The sequence below is a fragment of the Pseudoliparis swirei genome, chromosome 5 (genome assembly GCF_029220125.1).
Source record: "Pseudoliparis swirei isolate HS2019 ecotype Mariana Trench chromosome 5, NWPU_hadal_v1, whole genome shotgun sequence".
Classification (NCBI taxonomy): Eukaryota; Metazoa; Chordata; class Actinopteri; order Perciformes; family Liparidae; genus Pseudoliparis; species Pseudoliparis swirei.
Genome location: NC_079392.1, coordinates 26,642,543 through 26,662,465, shown reverse-complemented (window position 1 = coordinate 26,662,465; position 19,923 = coordinate 26,642,543). Strand labels below are relative to the sequence as shown.

General features: G+C 59.7%; 1 protein-coding gene across 1 annotated transcript; it reads left to right on the top strand.

The window, feature by feature from the left end:
- Positions 1-1,132: 1,132 nt before the first annotated feature.
- Positions 1,133-19,688, top strand: slc10a4 (solute carrier family 10 member 4). Its single transcript, XM_056413955.1, has 3 exons — positions 1,133-1,305; positions 17,254-17,464; positions 19,182-19,688. The coding sequence occupies exons 1-3, from the start codon at positions 1,133-1,135 to the stop codon at positions 19,686-19,688; spliced, it is 891 nt and encodes a 296-aa protein (XP_056269930.1).
- Positions 19,689-19,923: the final 235 nt, after the last annotated feature.

The window sequence follows — 19,923 nt, the reverse complement described above, 5'->3', positions numbered from 1 at the left end:
AAATGTATAAACATCCTAAAAGATTTATCAATGAATAAGAAATATATAAATAGTTTACTTATATAAAATATATGTAGTACTAAATGCATATTCAAAATGTAAATCTATATATATAATGTAAGAATATGCAAATACATCTTTTACATTTATATATTTATATATAATACTATAGTTGCATACATGTGTACATTTAAAAAAATGAAAATAAATATATTAAAAATATAAATTAAATATATGTATAATTTTAATTGCATTTAAATAAACATGCAAATATAAAACATATATATATAAAAGCATTCCTTTGGCCTCTGCTGTATTTACAGCTTCTCTTTCAGTGTCATAAAGCAGCTTTCAGGAGGAAGCTGACATCATGAATTCCGCTCACGCACGTTGTTGCATCCCGTACCGTGAGTCCCCCCCCCCACCCCCGCTTCTCCTCCCCCCTTCCCGCCCCCCATTGGCTCGCGCCGGGGGACTCGGGGTGTGTCTCCGGGGAGGGGCAGGAGGCAGATAGAAGTCTGAGTCATGGATGGGTCCCGTCCCGCCCCAGTGCCCTGAAGTCTTGTGACGTCAGACACTCAGACAGAGACCCCCCTCACCCCTCCCCCCCCCCCCCACACACACACACACACACACACACACACACACACACACACACAGATTTCGTGCGTAAAAAGCGGCACAAACAGAAACGTTCACTCTGCAGCGCCATTAAAGATCCTCTAAGCTATAAAAGTGTCTTCATGCAGCTTCTACATGCTGCTCTTCATCATCACACAGAGGAAGAGGAGAGGCTCTGTCGGCTGTTTTTATTCCCCAAATGGAAAACTGTAAATATGTCATAATTGGATTGATATTCTGGAGACCCTCTCTCCTTATTGCGGAGTGAAGGGGCAGCGATATTGATCCCCGCCCCCCTCTCTCTCTCTCTCTCTCTGTCTCTCTCTGTCTCTCTCTCTCTCTCTCTGTCTCTCTCTCTCTCTGTGCAAACTCCCCTCCCGCTGTGTGCGTCAGTCCGTGGCACCAGTCTGACCGTCGGTGCCATGGCACCATCACGTCCTCGCGCCGCGTCTTAGCCAGTGCGCCACTCGGGAGTCACTTTACGCGCGCGCCTCTCCTCTCCGGTTGCGCCATGGAGAACTCCAGCCTGTCGGGCTTCACGGACCTCATGTCGGGCACCGTGCAGCGCGCGGTGGATTACTTCCCACGGGGACCGGTGGCCGTGTTCCGTGAAGGCAGCGCGCTCGGCACCGGAGCCGAGCTGATGGCGGCGCCCCTCTGGAGCTCCTCCTCACGTGGTGCACGGTGCCTTCGTGGGACTCCTGCTCAGCCACGGGAGACCTCCTCGTGGGGCTCGTGCTGAGTGCACGGTGCTGGTGGGCTGGACACGGTGGTGCACGGTGGCGGTGATCGTGACCTCCTGTGGAGTGGACACGTGCGTGAGACCTCGTCGTGAGTGGACACGGTGGTGACCTCCTCTGGAGTGGACACGGTTCGCACCTCCTCGTGGAGTGGACACGGTGATCGTGACTCCTCCTCTGGAGTGGACACGGTGATCGTGACCCTCCTCGTGGAGTGGCGTGCGTGGGGTGAGTGGCTGGAGTGGACACGGTGATCGTGACTCCTCCTCGTGGAGTGGACACGGTGCTGAGTGGACACGGTGACCGTGACCTCCTCGTGGAGTGGACACGGTGATCCTGGAGTGGACACGGTGATCGTGACCTCCTGGAGTGTCCTCCTGTGGACACGGTGACGTGACCCTCCTCGTGGAGTGGACACGGTGACGTGACTCCTCCTCGTGGAGTGGACACGGTGATCGTGACTCCTCGTGGAGTGGACACGTGATCGTGACTCCTCCTCGTGGAGTGGACACGTGACGACCTCCTCATGGAGTGGACACGGTGATCGTGACTCCTCCTTGGAGTGGACACGGTGACCGTGACTCCTCCTCTTGGAGTGGACACGGTGATCGTGACGTGACTCCTCCTCTGGAGTGGACACGGTGATCGTGACTCCTCGTGGAGTGGACACGGTGACTCGACTCCTCGTGGAGTGGAGTGGACACGGTGACCGTGACTCCTCCTCGTGGAGTGGACACGGTGATAGTGGACACGGTGATCGTGACTCCTCCTCGTGGAGAGGACACGGTGGTCGTGACTCCTCCTCGTGGAGTGGACACGGTGACCGTGACTGACTCCTCCTCTTGGAGTGGACACGGTGATCGTGACTCCTCCTCGTGGAGTGGACACGGTGATCGTGACCTCCTCGTGGAGTGGACACGGTGACCGTGACACCTCCTCGTGGAGTGGACACGGTGATCGTGACTCCTCCTCGTGGAGTGGACACGGTGACCGTGACCCTCCTCGTGGAGTGGACACGGTGACTCCTCCTCGGAGTGGACACGGTGAGTGGACACGGTGACCGTGACTCCTCCTCTGGAGTGGACACGGTGATCGTGACGTGGACACGGTGCCGTGACACCTCCTCGTGGAGTGGACACGGTGACACGGTGACCGTGACTCCTCCTCGTGGAGTGGACACGGTGATCGTGACTGAGTGGACACGGTGATCGTGACCTCCTCGTGGGTGGACACGGTGATCGTGACACCTCCTCTGGAGTGGACACGGTGACGTGACACCTCCTCGTGGAGTGGACACGGTGATCGTGACTCCTCCTCGTGGAGTGGACACGGTGATCGTGGACACGGTGACCGTGACTCCTCCTCGTGAGTGGACACGTGACTCCTCCTCGTGGAGTGGACACGGTGATCGTGACCCTCGTGGAGTGGACACGGTGTGGAGTGGACACGGTGATCGTGACTCCTCCTCGTGGAGTGGACACGGTGATCGTGACTCCTCCTCGTGGAGTGGACACGGTGATCGTGACTCCTCCTCGGAGTGGACACGTGGACACGGTGACTCCTCGTGGAGTGGACACGGTGACCGTGACTCCTCCTCTTGGAGTGGACACGGTGATCGTGACCTCCTCGTGGAGTGGACACGGTGATCGTGACTCCTCCTGAGTGGACACGGTGATCGTGACCTCCTCTTGGAGTGGACACGGTGGTGATCGTGACTCCTCCTCGTGGAGTGGACACGGTGATCGTGACTCCTCGTGGAGTGGACACGGTGATCGTGACTCGTGGAGTGGACACGGTGATCGTGACTCCTCCTCTTGGAGTGGACACGCTGCTCGTGACTCTCCTCGTGGAGTGGACACGGTGCGTGACTGAGTGGACACGGTGATCGTGACTCCTCCTCGTGGGTGGACACGGTGATCGTGACACACCTCCTCTTGGAGTGGACACGGTGATCGTGACTCCTCCTCGTGGAGTGGACACGGTGATCGTGACTCCTCCTCGTGGAGTGGACACGGTGACCGTGACACCTCGTGGAGTGGACACGGTGACCGTGACTCCTCCTCGTGGAGTGGACACGGTGACGTGACTCCTCCTCGTGGAGTGGACACGGTGATCGAGTGGACACGGTGACCGTGACTCCTCCTCGTGGAGTGGACACGGTGACCGTGACTCCTCCTCTTGGAGTGGACACGGTGATCGTGACTCCTCCTCTTGGAGTGGACACGGTGATCGTGACTCCTCCTCGTGGAGTGGACACGGTGCTCGTGACACCTCCTTGGAGTGGACACGACGTGACACCTCCTTGGAGTGGACACGGTGATCGTGACTCCTCCTCTTGGAGTGGACACGGTGATCGTGACTCCTCCTCGAGTGGACACGGTGGAGTGGACACGGTGACCGTGACTCCTCCTCGTGGAGTGGACACGGTGATCGTGACTCCTCCTCGTGGAGTGGACACGGTGACCGTGACTCCTCCTCTTGGAGTGGACACGGTGATCGTGACTCCCTCGTGGAGTGGACACGGTGATCGTGACTCCTCCTCGTGGAGTGGACACGGTGACCGTGACACCTCCTCTTGGAGTGGACACGGTGATCGTGACTCCTCCTCGTGGAGTGGACACGGTGATCCTCTTGGAGTGGACACGGTGATCGTGACCTCCTCGTGGAGTGGACACGGTGATCGTGACTCCTCCTCGTGGAGTGGACACGGTGATCGTGACTCCTCCTCGTGGAGTGGACACGGTGATCGTGACTCCTCCTCGTGGAGTGGACACGGTGACCGTGACACCTCCTCTTGGAGTGGACACGGTGATCGTGACTCCTCCTCGTGGAGTGGACACGGTGATCGTGACTCCTCCTCTTGGAGTGGACACGGTGATCGTGACTCCTCCTCGTGGAGTGGACACGGTGACGTGACACCTCCTCTTGGAGTGGACACGGTGACCGTGACTCCTCCTCGTGGAGTGGACACGGTGCTCGTGACACCTCCTCGTGGAGTGGACACGGTGATCGTGACCTCGTGAGTGACACGGTGACGTGACTCCTCCTCGTGGAGTGGACACGGTGCTCGTGACTCCTCCTCATGGAGTGGACACGGTGATCGTGACTCCTCTTCGTGGAGTGGACACGGTGATCGTGACTCCTCCTCGTGGAGTGGACACGGTGACCGTGACACCTCCTCGTGGAGTGGACACGGTGATCGTGACTCCTCTTCGTGGAGTGGACACGGTGGTGGACACGGTGATCGTGACTCCTCCTCGTGGAGTGGACACGGTGCACCCTCGTGGAGTGGACACGGTGATCGTGACTCCTCCTCGTGGAGTGGACTGGAGTGGACACGGTGATCGTGACTCCTCCTCGTGGAGTGGACACGGTGATCGTGACACCTCCTCTTGGAGTGGACACGGTGATCGTGACTCCTCCTCTGGAGTGGACACGGTGATCGTGACCTCGTGGAGTGGACACGGTGATCGTGACTCCTCCTCATGGAGTGGACACGGTGATCGTGACTCCTCCTCGTGGAGTGGACACGGTGATCGTGACTCCTCCTCGTGGAGTGGACACGGTGACCGTGACTCCTCCTCGTGGAGTGGACACGGTGCTCGTGACCTCCTCGTGGAGTGGACACGGTGACACCGAGTGGACACGGTGATCGTGACTCCTCCTCGTGGAGTGGACACGGTGACCGTGACTCCTCCTCGTGGAGTGGACACGGTGACGTGACTCCTCCTCGTGGAGTGGACACGGTGATCGAGTGGACACGGTGACCGTGACTCCTCCTCGTGGAGTGGACACGGTGACGTGACTCCTCCTCGTGGAGTGGACACGGTGATCGTGACTCCTCCTCGTGGAGTGGACACGGTGATCGTGACTCCTCCTCTTGGAGTGGACACGGTGACCGTGACACCTCCTCGTGGAGTGGACACGGTGACCGTGACTCCTCCTCGTGGAGTGGACATGGTGATCGAGTGGACACGGTGACCGTGACTCCTCCTCGTGGAGTGGACACGGTGACCGTGACTCCTCCTCGTGGAGTGGACACGGTGACGTGACTCCTCCTCGTGGAGTGGACACGGTGGTTGAGTGGACACGGTGATCGTGACTCCTCCTCGTGGAGTGGACACGGTGATCGTGACTCCTCCTCGTGGAGTGGACACGGTGCTCGTGACACCTCCTCGTGGAGTGGACACGGTGGTTGAGTGGACACGGTGATCGTGACTCCTCCTCGTGGAGTGGACACGGTGACCGTGACTCCTCCTCTTGGAGTGGACACGGTGATCGTGACACCTCCTCGTGGAGTGGACACGGTGATCGTGACTCCTCCTCGTGGAGTGGACACGGTGACGTGACACCTCCTCTGGAGTGGACACGGTGATGACTCCTCCTCTGGAGTGGACACGGTGATCGTGACACCTCCTCGTGGAGTGGACACGGTGATCGTGACTCCTCCTCGTGGAGTGGACACGGTGACCGTGACACCTCCTCTTGGAGTGGACACGGTGACCGTGACACCTCCTCGTGGAGTGGACACGGTGACCGTGACTCCTCCTCTTGGAGTGGACACGGTGGTTGAGTGGACACGGTGATCGTGACTCCTCCTCGTGGAGTGGACACGGTGATCGTGACTCCTCCTCGTGGAGTGGACACGGTGATCGTGACTCCTCCTCTTGGAGTGGACACGGTGATCGTGACTCCTCCTCGTGGAGTGGACACGGTGATCGTGACTCCTCCTCGTGGAGTGGACACGGTGATCGTGACTCCTCCTCGTGGAGTGGACACGGTGATCGTGACTCCTCCTCGTGGAGTGGACACGGTGATCGAGTGGACACGGTGATCGTGACTCCTCTTCGTGGAGTGGACACGGTGATCGTGACTCCTCCTCTTGGAGTGGACACGGTGATCGTGACTCCTCCTCGTGGAGTGGACACGGTGATCGTGACTCCTCCTCGTGGAGTGGACACGGTGATCGTGACTCCTCCTCTTGGAGTGGACACGGTGATCGTGACTCCTCCTCGTGGAGTGGACACGGTGCTCGTGACTCCTCCTCGTGGAGTGGACACGGTGACGTGACTCCTCCTCTTGGAGTGGACACGGTGACCGTGACTCCTCCTCGTGGAGTGGACACGGTGACGTGACTCCTCCTCGTGGAGTGGACACGGTGATCGAGTGGACACGGTGACCGTGACTCCTCCTCGTGGAGTGGACACGGTGATCGTGACTCCTCCTCGTGGAGTGGACACGGTGCTCGTGACACCTCCTCGTGGAGTGGACACGGTGATCGTGACTCCTCCTCTTGGAGTGGACACGGTGATCGTGACTCCTCCTCGTGGAGTGGACACGGTGGTTGAGTGGACACGGTGATCGTGACTCCTCCTCTTGGAGTGGACACGGTGACCGTGACACCTCCTCTTGGAGTGGACACGGTGATCGTGACTCCTCCTCTTGGAGTGGACACGGTGATCGTGACTCCTCCTCGTGGAGTGGACACGGTGATCGTGACTCCTCCTCTTGGAGTGGACACGGTGACCGTGACACCTCCTCGTGGAGTGGACACGGTGACCGTGACTCCTCCTCGTGGAGTGGACACGGTGATCGTGACTCCTCCTCGTGGAGTGGACACGGTGATCGTGACTCCTCCTCGTGGAGTGGACACGGTGATCGTGACTCCTCCTCGTGGAGTGGACACGGTGACCGTGACCTCCTCGTGGAGTGGACACTGTGATCGTGACTCCTCCTCGTGGAGTGGACACGGTGACACCTCCTCGTGGAGTGGACACGGTGACCGTGACTCCTCCTCGTGGAGTGGACACGGTGCTCGTGACTCCTCCTCGTGGAGTGGACACGGTGACGTGACTCCTCCTCTTGGAGTGGACACGGTGACCGTGACTCCTCCTCGTGGAGTGGACACGGTGCTCGTGACACCTCCTCGTGGAGTGGACACGGTGATCGTGACTCCTCCTCGTGGAGTGGACACGGTGACCGTGACCTCCTCGTGGAGTGGACACGGTGATCGTGACTCCTCCTCTTGGAGTGGACACGGTGATCGTGACTCCTCCTCGTGGAGTGGACACGGTGATCGTGACTCCTCCTCGTGGAGTGGACACGGTGATCGTGACTCCTCCTCGTGGAGTGGACACGGTGCTCGTGACACCTCCTCGTGGAGTGGACACGGTGATCGTGACTCCTCCTCGTGGAGTGGACACGGTGATCGTGACTCCTCCTCGTGGAGTGGACACGGTGATCGTGACACCTCCTCGTGGAGTGGACACGGTGATCGTGACTCCTCCTCGTGGAGTGGACACGGTGACCGTGACACCTCCTCGTGGAGTGGACACGGTGATCGTGACTCCTCTTCGTGGAGTGGACACGGTGATCGTGACTCCTCCTGGAGTGGACACGGTGATCGTGACTCCTCCTCGTGGAGTGGACACGTGACCGTGGTGACTCCTCCTCTTGGAGTGGACACGGTGATCGTGACTCCTCTTCGTGGAGTGGACACGGTGATCGTGACACCTCCTCGTGGAGTGGACACGGTGACCGTGACTCCTCCTCTTGGAGTGGACACGGTGATCGTGACTCCTCCTCGTGGAGTGGACACGGTGCTCGTGACACCTCCTCGTGGAGTGGACACGGTGGACACGGTGATCGTGACTCCTCCTCGTGGAGTGGACACGGTGACCGTGACTCCTCCTCTTGGAGTGGACACGGTGATCGTGACTCCTCCTCGTGGAGTGGACACGGTGATCGTGACTCCTCCTCGTGGAGTGGACACGGTGACCGTGACACCTCCTCTTGGAGTGGACACGGTGATCGTGACTCCTCCTCGTGGAGTGGACACGGTGACCGTGACACCTCCTCGTGGAGTGGACACGGTGACCGTGACACCTCCTCGTGGAGTGGACACGGTGACCGTGACACCTCCTCTTGGAGTGGACACGGTGATCGTGACTCCTCCTCTTGGAGTGGACACGGTGATCGTGACTCCTCCTCGTGGAGTGGACACGGTGATCGTGACTCCTCCTCGTGGAGTGGACACGGTGATCGTGACACCTCCTCTTGGAGTGGACACGGTGATCGTGACTCCTCCTCGTGGAGTGGACACGGTGATCGTGACTCCTCCTCGTGGAGTGGACACGGTGCTCGTGACTCCTCCTCGTGGAGTGGACACGGTGACGTGACTCCTCCTCTTGGAGTGGACACGGTGACCGTGACTCCTCCTCGTGGAGTGGACACGGTGACGTGACTCCTGGAGTGGACACGGTGATCGTGACTCCTCCTCGTGGAGTGGACACGGTGATCGTGACTCCTCCTCGTGGAGTGGACACGTGGACACGGTGATCGTGACTCCTCCTCGTGGAGTGGACACGGTGATCGTGACTCCTCCTCGTGGAGTGGACACGGTGATCGAGTGGACACGGTGACCGTGACTCCTCTTCGTGGAGTGGACACGGTGATCGTGACTCCTCCTCTTGGAGTGGACACGGTGATCGTGACTCCTCCTCGTGGAGTGGACACGGTGATCGTGACTCCTCCTCGTGGAGTGGACACGGTGACCTCGCCGTGGAGTGGACACGGTGACGTGACTCCTCTTGGAGTGGACACGGTGATCGTGACTCCTCCTCGTGGAGTGGACACGGTGATCGTGACTCCTCCTCTTGGAGTGGACACGGTGACCGTGACTCCTCCTCGTGGAGTGGACACGGTGATCGTGACTCCTCCTCGTGGAGTGGACACGGTGATCGAGTGGACACGGTGACCGTGACACCTCCTCTTGGAGTGGACACGGTGACCGTGACTCCTCCTCGTGGAGTGGACACGGTGCTCGTGACACCTCCTCGTGGAGTGGACACGGTGATCGTGACTCCTCCTCGTGGAGTGGACACGGTGACCGTGACTCCTCCTCTTGGAGTGGACACGTGGACACGGTGATCGTGACTCCTCCTCGTGGAGTGGACACGGTGATCGTGACTCCTCCTCGTGGAGTGGACACGGTGATCGTGACTCCTCCTCTTGGAGTGGACACGGTGATCGTGACTCCTCCTCGTGGAGTGGACACGGTGATCGTGACTCCTCCTCGTGGAGTGGACACGGTGATCGTGACTCCTCCTCTTGGAGTGGACACGGTGATCGTGACTCCTCCTCGTGGAGTGGACACGGTGACCGTGACACCTCCTCGTGGAGTGGACACGGTGATCGTGACTCCTCCTCGTGGAGTGGACACGGTGATCGTGACACCTCCTCTTGGAGTGGACACGGTGATCGTGACTCCTCCTCGTGGAGTGGACACGGTGACGTGACTCCTCCTCGTGGAGTGGACACGGTGATCGTGACTCCTCCTCGTGGAGTGGACACGGTGACCGTGACACCTCCTCGTGGAGTGGACACGGTGACCGTGACACCTCCTCTTGGAGTGGACACGGTGATCGTGACTCCTCCTCTTGGAGTGGACACGGTGGTTGAGTGGACACGGTGATCGTGACTCCTCGTGGAGTGGACACGGTGATCGTGACTCCTCCTCGTGGAGTGGACACGGTGATCGTGACTCCTCCTCGTGGAGTGGACACGGTGATCGTGACCTCCTCGTGGAGTGGACACGGTGATCGTGACTCCTCCTCTGGAGTGGACACGGTGATCGTGACTCCTCCTCGTGGAGTGGACACGGTGATCGTGACTCCTCCTCTGGAGTGGACACGGTGATGAGTGGACACGGTGATCGTGACCTCCTCGTGGAGTGGACACGGTGATCGTGACTCCTCCTCTTGGAGTGGACACGGTGATCGTGACTCCTCCTCGTGGAGTGGACACGGTGCTCGTGACACCTCCTCGTGGAGTGGACACGGTGATCGTGACTCCTCCTCGTGGAGTGGACACGGTGATCGTGACTCCTCCTCGTGGAGTGGACACGGTGATCGTGACCTCCTCTTGGAGTGGACACGGTGATCGTGACTCCTCCTCGTGGAGTGGACACGGTGATCGTGACTCCTCCTCGTGGAGTGGACACGGTGATCGTGACTCCTCCTCTTGGAGTGGACACGGTGATCGTGACTCCTCCTCTGGAGTGGACACGGTGATCGTGACTCCTCCTCGTGGAGTGGACACGGTGCTCGTGACTCCTCCTCGTGGAGTGGACACGGTGACGTGACTCCTCCTCTTGGAGTGGACACGGTGACCGTGACTCCTCCTCTGGAGTGGACACGGTGACCGTGACTCCTCCTCGTGGAGTGGACACGGTGATCGTGACTCCTCCTCGTGGAGTGGACACGGTGATCGTGACTCCTCCTCGTGGAGTGGACACGGTGATCGTGACTCCTCCTCGTGGAGTGGACACGGTGATCGTGACCCTCCTCGTGGAGTGGACACGGTGATCCGTGACTCCTCCTCGTGGAGTGGACACGGTGACGTGTCTCCTCCTCTGGAGTGGACACGGTGATCGTGACTCCTCCTCGTGGAGTGGACACGGTGATCGTGACACCTCCTCGTGGAGTGGACACGGTGATCGTGACTCCTCTTCGTGGAGTGGACACGGTGATCGTGACTCCTCCTCGTGGAGTGGACACGGTGATCGTGACACCTCCTCTGGAGTGGACACGGTGATCGTGACTCCTCCTCTTGGAGTGGACACGGTGATCGTGACTCCTCCTCGTGGAGTGGACACGGTGATCGTGACTCCTCCTCGTGGAGTGGACACGGTGATCGTGACTCCTCCTCGTGGAGTGGACACGGTGACCGTGACTCCTCCTCATGGAGTGGACACGGTGATCGTGACTCCTCTTCGTGGAGTGGACACGGTGATCGTGACTCCTCCTCGTGGAGTGGACACGGTGATCGTGACTCCTCCTCCTCGTGGAGTGGACACGGTGATCGTGACACCTCCTCTTGGAGTGGACACGGTGATCGTGACCTCCTCGTGGAGTGGACACGGTGATCGTGACTCCTCCTCGTGGAGTGGACACGGTGATCGTGACTCCTCCTCGTGGAGTGGACACGGTGATCCCGAGTGGACACGGTGATCGTGACCTCCTCGTGGAGTGGACACGGTGATCGTGACTCCTCCTCGTGGAGTGGACACGGTGATCGTGACTCCTCCTCGTGGAGTGGACACGGTGATCGTGACTCCTCCTCTTGGAGTGGACACGGTGATCGTGACTCCTCCTCTTGGAGTGGACACGGTGATCGTGACTCCTCCTCGTGGAGTGGACACGGTGATCGTGACTCCTCCTCGTGGAGTGGACACGGTGATCGTGACTCCTCCTCATGGAGTGGACACGGTGATCGTGACTCCTCCTCGTGGAGTGGACACGGTGATCGTGACTCCTCCTCTTGGAGTGGACACGGTGACCGTGACACCTCCTCTTGGAGTGGACACGGTGATCGTGACTCCTCCTCGTGGAGTGGACACGGTGACCGTGACTCCTCCTCGTGGAGTGGACACGGTGCTCGTGACACCTCCTCGTGGAGTGGACACGGTGATCGTGACTCCTCCTCGTGGAGTGGACACGGTGATCGTGACCTCCTCGTGGAGTGGACACGGTGACCGTGACTCCTCCTCTTGGAGTGGACACGGTGATCGTGACTCCTCCTCGTGGAGTGGACACGGTGATCGTGACTCCTCCTCTTGGAGTGGACACGGTGATCGTGACCTCCTCTTGGAGTGGACACGGTGATCGTGACTCCTCCTCGTGGAGTGGACACGGTGATCGTGACTCCTCCTGTGGAGTGGACACGGTGATCGTGACTCCTCCTCGTGGAGTGGACACGGTGATCGTGACTCCTCCTCGTGGAGTGGACACGGTGATCGTGACTCCTCCTCGTGGAGTGGACACGGTGACGTGACACCTCCTCGTGGAGTGGACACGGTGACCGTGACACCTCCTCTTGGAGTGGACACGGTGATCGTGACTCCTCCTCGTGGAGTGGACACGGTGATCGTGACTCCTCCTCATGGAGTGGACACGGTGATCGTGACTCCTCCTCTTGGAGTGGACACGGTGATCGTGACTCCTCCTCGTGGAGTGGACACGGTGATCGTGACTCCTCCTCATGGAGTGGACACGGTGATCGTGACTCCTCCTCGTGGAGTGGACACGGTGATCGTGACTCCTCCTCGTGGAGTGGACACGGTGACCGTGACACCTCCTCGTGGAGTGGACACGGTGATCGTGACCCTCCTCTGGAGTGGACACGGTGACCGTGACACCTCCTCGTGGAGTGGACACGGTGATCGTGACTCCTCCTCTTGGAGTGGACACGGTGATCGTGACTCCTCCTCGTGGAGTGGACACGGTGATCGTGACTCCTCCTCGTGGAGTGGACACGGTGACGTGACTCCTCCTCTTGGAGTGGACACGGTGACCGTGACTCCTCCTCGTGGAGTGGACACGGTGACGTGACTCCTCCTCGTGGAGTGGACACGGTGATCGTGACTCCTCCTCGTGGAGTGGACACGGTGATCGTGACTCCTCCTCGTGGAGTGGACACGGTGGTTGAGTGGACACGGTGATCGTGACTCCTCCTCGTGGAGTGGACACGGTGATCGTGACTCCTCCTCTTGGAGTGGACACGGTGATCGAGTGGACACGGTGATCGTGACTCCTCTTCGTGGAGTGGACACGGTGATCGTGACTCCTCCTCTTGGAGTGGACACGGTGATCGAGTGGACACGGTGATCGTGACTCCTCCTCTTGGAGTGGACACGGTGATCGTGACTCCTCCTCGTGGAGTGGACACGGTGACCGTGACACCTCCTCGTGGAGTGGACACGGTGACCGTGACACCTCCTCTTGGAGTGGACACGGTGATCGTGACCTCCACTTGGAGTGGACACGGGGATGGTGACTCCGGCAGGTGGAGTGGACACGGTGATCGTGACTCCTCCTCGTGGAGTGGACACGGTGATCGTGACTCCTCCTCTTGGAGTGGACACGGTGATCGTGACTCCTCCTCGTGGAGTGGACACGGTGATCGTGACTCCTCCTCGTGGAGTGGACACGGTGGACACGGTGATCGTGACTCCTCCTCGTGGAGTGGACACGGTGACCGTGACTCCTCCTCGTGGAGTGGACACGGTGACGTGACTCCTCCTCGTGGAGTGGACACGGTGATCGTGACCCTCCTCTGGAGTGGACACGGTGATCGTGACTCCTCGTGGAGTGGACACGGTGATCGTGACTCCTCTTCGTGGAGTGGACACGGTGATCGTGACTCCTCCTCTTGGAGTGGACACGGTGATCGTGACTCCTCCTCGTGGAGTGGACACGGTGATCGAGTGGACACGGTGATCGTGACTCCTCCTCGTGGAGTGGACACGGTGATCGTGACTCCTCCTCGTGGAGTGGACACGGTGATCGAGTGGACACGGTGACCGTGACACCTCCTCTTGGAGTGGACACGGTGATCGTGACTCCTCCTCGTGGAGTGGACACGGTGATCGTGACTCCTCCTCTTGGAGTGGACACGGTGACCGTGACTCCTCCTCTTGGAGTGGACACGGTGATCGTGACTCCTCCTCGTGGAGTGGACACGGTGATCGTGACTCCTCCTCGTGGAGTGGACACGGTGATCGTGACTCCTCCTCGTGGAGTGGACACGGTGATCGTGACTCCTCCTCTTGGAGTGGACACGGTGATCGTGACTCCTCCTCGTGGAGTGGACACGGTGATCGTGACTCCTCCTCTTGGAGTGGACACGGTGATCGTGACTCCTCCTCGTGGAGTGGACACGGTGATCGTGACTCCTCCTCGTGGAGTGGACACGGTGACCGTGACACCTCCTCGTGGAGTGGACACGGTGACCGTGACACCTCCTCGTGGAGTGGACACGGTGACCGTGACACCTCCTCGTGGAGTGGACACGGTGATCGTGACTCCTCCTCATGTAGTGGACACGGTGATCGTGACTCCTCCTCGTGGAGTGGACACGGTGATCGTGACTCCTCTTCGTGGAGTGGACACGGTGATCGTGACACCTCCTCGTGGAGTGGACACGGTGATCGTGACTCCTCCTCATGGAGTGGACACGGTGATCGTGACTCCTCCTCGTGGAGTGGACACGGTGATCGTGACACCTCCTCGTGGAGTGGACACGGTGACCGTGACACCTCCTCTTGGAGTGGACACGGTGATCGTGACTCCTCCTCGTGGAGTGGACACGGTGATCGTGACTCCTCCTCGTGGAGTGGACACGGTGACCGTGACACCTCCTCGTGGAGTGGACACGGTGACCGTGACTCCTCCTCTTGGAGTGGACACGGTGATCGTGACTCCTCCTCGTGGAGTGGACACGGTGATCGTGACTCCTCCTCGTGGAGTGGACACGGTGATCGTGACTCCTCCTCGTGGAGTGGACACGGTGATCGTGACTCCTCCTCGTGGAGTGGACACGGTGACCGTGACTCCTCCTCTTGGAGTGGACACGGTGATCGTGACTCCTCCTCGTGGAGTGGACACGGTGATCGTGACTCCTCCTCTTGGAGTGGACACGGTGATCGTGACACCTCCTCGTGGAGTGGACACGGTGCTCGTGACACCTCCTCGTGGAGTGGACACGGTGATCGTGACTCCTCCTCGTGGAGTGGACACGGTGACGTGACTCCTCCTCGTGGAGTGGACACGGTGATCGTGACTCCTCCTCATGGAGTGGACACGGTGATCGTGACTCCTCCTCTTGGAGTGGACACGGTGATCGTGACTCCTCCTCGTGGAGTGGACACGGTGATCGTGACTCCTCCTCGTGGAGTGGACACGGTGACCGTGACACCTCCTCTTGGAGTGGACACGGTGATCGTGACTCCTCCTCGTGGAGTGGACACGGTGACCGTGACACCTCCTCGTGGAGTGGACACGGTGACCGTGACACCTCCTCGTGGAGTGGACACGGTGACCGTGACACCTCCTCTTGGAGTGGACACGGTGATCGTGACTCCTCCTCGTGGAGTGGACACGGTGATCGAGTGGACACGGTGACCGTGACACCTCCTCTTGGAGTGGACACGGTGATCGTGACTCCTCCTCGTGGAGTGGACACGGTGATCGTGACTCCTCCTCTTGGAGTGGACACGGTGACCGTGACACCTCCTCTTGGAGTGGACACGGTGACCGTGACACCTCCTCGTGGAGTGGACACGGTGACCGTGACTCCTCCTCGTGGAGTGGACACGGTGATCGTGACTCCTCCTCGTGGAGTGGACACGGTGACCGTGACTCCTCCTCTTGGAGTGGACACGGTGATCGTGACTCCTCCTCGTGGAGTGGACACGGTGACCGTGACTCCTCCTCGTGGAGTGGACACGGTGACGTGACTCCTCCTCTTGGAGTGGACACGGTGATCGTGACTCCTCCTCTTGGAGTGGACACGGTGCTCGTGACACCTCCTCGTGGAGTGGACACGGTGCTCGTGACACCTCCTCGTGGAGTGGACACGGTGGTTGAGTGGACACGGTGATCGTGACTCCTCCTCGTGGAGTGGACACGGTGACCGTGACTCCTCCTCTTGGAGTGGACACGGTGATCGTGACTCCTCCTCGTGGAGTGGACACGGTGATCGTGACTCCTCGTGGAGTGGACACGGTGATCGTGACTCCTCCTCTTGGAGTGGACACGGTGATCGTGACTCCTCCTCGTGGAGTGGACACGGTGACCGTGACACCTCCTCTTGGAGTGGACACGGTGATCGTGACTCCTCCTCGTGGAGTGGACACGGTGACCGTGACACCTCCTCGTGGAGTGGACACGGTGACCGTGACACCTCCTCGTGGAGTGGACACGGTGACCGTGACACCTCCTCTTGGAGTGGACACGGTGATCGTGACTCCTCCTCTTGGAGTGGACACGGTGGTTGAGTGGACACGGTGATCGTGACTCCTCCTCGTGGAGTGGACACGGTGATCGTGACTCCTCCTCTTGGAGTGGACACGGTGATCGTGACTCCTCCTCGTGGAGTGGACACGGTGATCGTGACTCCTCCTCATGGAGTGGACACGGTGATCGTGACTCCTCCTCGTGGAGTGGACACGGTGATCGTGACTCCTCCTCGTGGAGTGGACACGGTGACCGTGACACCTCCTCTTGGAGTGGACATGGTGATCGTGACTCCTCCTCTTGGAGTGGACACGGTGGTTGAGTGGACACGGTGATCGTGACTCCTCCTCGTGGAGTGGACACGGTGATCGTGACTCCTCCTCTTGGAGTGGACACGGTGACCGTGACACCTCCTCTTGGAGTGGACACGGTGACCGTGACACCTCCTCGTGGAGTGGACACGGTGATCGTGACTCCTCCTCTTGGAGTGGACACGGTGACCGTGACACCTCCTCGTGGAGTGGACACGGTGACCGTGACTCCTCCTCGTGGAGTGGACACGGTGATCGTGACTCCTCCTCGTGGAGTGGACACGGTGACCGTGACTCCTCCTCTTGGAGTGGACACGGTGATCGTGACTCCTCCTCTTGGAGTGGACACGGTGATCGTGACTCCTCCTCGTGGAGTGGACACGGTGATCGTGACTTGAGTGGACACGGTGACCGTGACTCCTCCTCTTGGAGTGGACACGGTGATCGTGACTCCTCCTCTTGGAGTGGACACGGTGACCGTGACTCCTCCTCTTGGAGTGGACACGGTGATCGTGACTCCTCCTCGTGGAGTGGACACGGTGATCGTGACTCCTCCTCTTGGAGTGGACACGGTGATCGTGACTCCTCCTCGTGGAATGGACACGGTGCCAAAGCACAAGGTTGATCTGCGTTCTGCGCGTAATCTCCAGCGAATTACGCACCGGAGTAATGGGCACTTTGGCTCAACTTTACGCACGACTTCCCGTTCCCAGCCCTCTGCACCGTGACGTCACGGTGACCACGGTGACCACGCAGCTCACGCACGCCTCTGCTCTCCCTCCTCAGCGTCGTGATGACCATCTCGTCCACGCTGCTCGCGCTCGTGCTGATGCCGCTGTGCCTGTGGATCTACAGCCGCGCGTGGATCAACACGCCGGTGGTCGACCTGATGCCGTTCGGCGCCATCATCCTCACGCTGGGCAGCACCCTCATCCCCATCGGGCTCGGGGTCGTGCTGAGGTACCGCAGCGCGCGCGTGGCCGACCTCGTGTTGAAGGTGAGAGAAGAGAAGTCTCTCAAAGTCACTTTTACATCTAATGAGACAAATTATTACATTCATTCTTTTGATGTTCATGGAGCGCCGCGCGGGGACTTTGGGTTAACAGCGCACTGCGTCATTTCCCCGTCATAAGTGGAGCAGGGTGCTGGCTGCAGGAACAGTGACGTCAGAGGCGCCGTGTCCGGAAGAGCTCCTCCCCCCCCCCCTCTGTTTGATAAAAGCCACACCTGGCGGGGCCGCGTCACCATGGTTACGACACGGTGACGTCAGGCAGCAGTGAGGCCTTCATCCAGACTCCATCCTGTATTTTTATTATATTCACATCTTATTGTCACGTCCAACAGGATGACGTCATAAAGATGTAATATGTGTATTCAGCAGGCCCTCTTGTGCCCCCAGGTGTCCCTGTGGTCTCTGCTCGTCCCCAGGTGTCCTCATGTGTCCCCAGGTGTCCCTGTGGTCTCTGCTCGTCCCCCGGTGTCCCCAGGTGTCCTCATGTGTCCCCCGGTGTCCTCACGTGTCCCCAGGTGTCCTCATGTGTCCCCCGGTGTCCTCACGTGTCCCCAGGTGTCCTCATGTGTCCCCCGGTGTCCTCACGTGTCCCCAGGTGTCCTCATGTGTCCCCCGGTGTCCTCACGTGTCCCCAGGTGTCCTCACGTGTTCCCAGGTGTCCCTCTTGTGTCCCTGTGGTCTCTGCTCGTCCCCCAGGTGTCCTCACGTGTTCCCAGGTGTCCCTCTTGTGTCCCCAGGTGTCCTCATGTGTCCCTCTTGTGTCCCCCAGGTGTCCCCAGGTGTCCTCATGTGTCCCTGTGGTCTCTGCTCATCCCCCAGGTGTCCTCTTGTGTCCCCAGGTGTCCTCATGTGTCCTCTTGTGTCCCCAGGTGTCCTCATGTGTCCCCAGGTGTCCCTCTTGTGTCCCCAGGTGTCCTCATGTGTCCCCAGGTGTCCTCTTGTGTCCCTCATGTGTCCCTCTTGTGTCCTCATGTGTCCCTCTTGTGTCCCCAGGTGTCCCCAGGTGTCCTCATGTGTCCCCAGGTGTCCTCTTGTGTCCCTCATGTGTCCCCCAGGTGTCCCTCTTGTGTCCCCCAGGTGTCCTCGTGTCCCCAGGTGTCCTCATGTGTCCCTCTTGTGTCCCCAGGTGTCCTCATGTGTCCCCCAGGTGTCCTCATGTGTCCCTCTTGTGTCCCCCAGGTGTCCCCAGGTGTCCTCATGTGTCCCTGTGGTCTCTGCTCGTCCCCCAGGTGTCCTCACGTGTCCCTGTGGTCTCTGCTCGTCCCCCAGGTGTCCTCATGTGTCCCTGTGGTCTCTGCTCGTCCCCCAGGTGTCCTCACGTGTCCCTCTTGTGTCCCCAGGTGTCCCTGTGGTCTCTGCTGGTCCCCCAGGTGTCCTCACGTGTCCCTCTTGTCCCCAGGTGTCCTCTTGTGTCCTCACATGTCCCTCTTGTGTCCCCAGGTGTCCTCATGTGTCCCTGTGGTCTCTGCTCGTCCCCCAGGTGTCCTCACGTGTCCCTCTTGTGTCCCCAGGTGTCCCTGTGGTCTCTGCTGGTCCCCCAGGTGTCCTCACGTGTCCCTCTTGTCCCCAGGTGTCCTCTTGTGTCCTCACATGTCCCTCTTGTGTCCCCAGGTGTCCTCACGTGTCCCCAGGTGTCCTCATGTGTCCCTGTGGTCTCTGCTCGTCCCCCAGGTGTCCTCACGTGTCCCTCTTGTGTCCCCAGGTGTCCCTGTGGTCTCTGCTGGTCACCCTGGTGCTGCTCTTCGTGCTGACCGGCGTGATGCTCGGCCCGGAGCTGCTGGCCACCATCCCGCCGTCCGTGTACGCCGTGGCGGTCCTGATGCCGCTGTGCGGCTACGGCGCCGGCTACGGGCTCGCCGCGCTCTTCGAGCTGCCGCCCAGCAGCCGGCGCTCCGTCTCCTTGGAGACGGGCTGCCAGAACGTGCAGCTGTGCACCGCCATCCTGAAGCTGGCGTTCCCGCCGCAGCTGATGGGCGCCATGTACATGTTCCCGTTGCTGTACGCCCTGTTCCAGGCGGTCGAGGCCGGCGCCTTCATCCTGGCCTACCGGATGTACGGGCAGCCGGACCCCCCGCGGGGGGGCGGCGGCGAGGACTCGGGCATCACGTACCAGAGGTTCCAGGACGACGGGGAACCGGACTCCTTTCTGGGCGTGGCGACGGCGAGCGTCACGCTGGAGCCTTGCCCCTCCCACCCCACGCCGGTCTGACGGGTCTGTTCCTCCACAAAGAATCACTGGAATGTGTTTATTAAGTTATTAAACACAACAAAAAGTCTAAGAGACGTTGCTTCATTTGTTTTGTCATGAAAAAAAGCATTAAAAAACAATTAAGGACTTTAAAATATTTGGATTACTGTTTATTGTTTATATCACTTTTTAATTATTATTTGTACTACTTTTTATTTGTATCACTTGTTTTTTTATTTTTTTTATTACTGTTTAT

Coding starts and splice junctions, on each gene's coding strand:
- slc10a4 (XM_056413955.1), top strand. CDS start 1,133: ATGGAGAACTCCAGCCTGTCGGGCTTCACGGACCTCATGTCGGGCACC. Junction 1,306..17,253: donor TCCTCCTCACGTGGTGCACG/GTGCCTTCGTGG, acceptor CTCCCTCCTCAG/CGTCGTGATGACCATCTCGT. Junction 17,465..19,181: donor TGGCCGACCTCGTGTTGAAG/GTGAGAGAAGAG, acceptor TTGTGTCCCCAG/GTGTCCCTGTGGTCTCTGCT.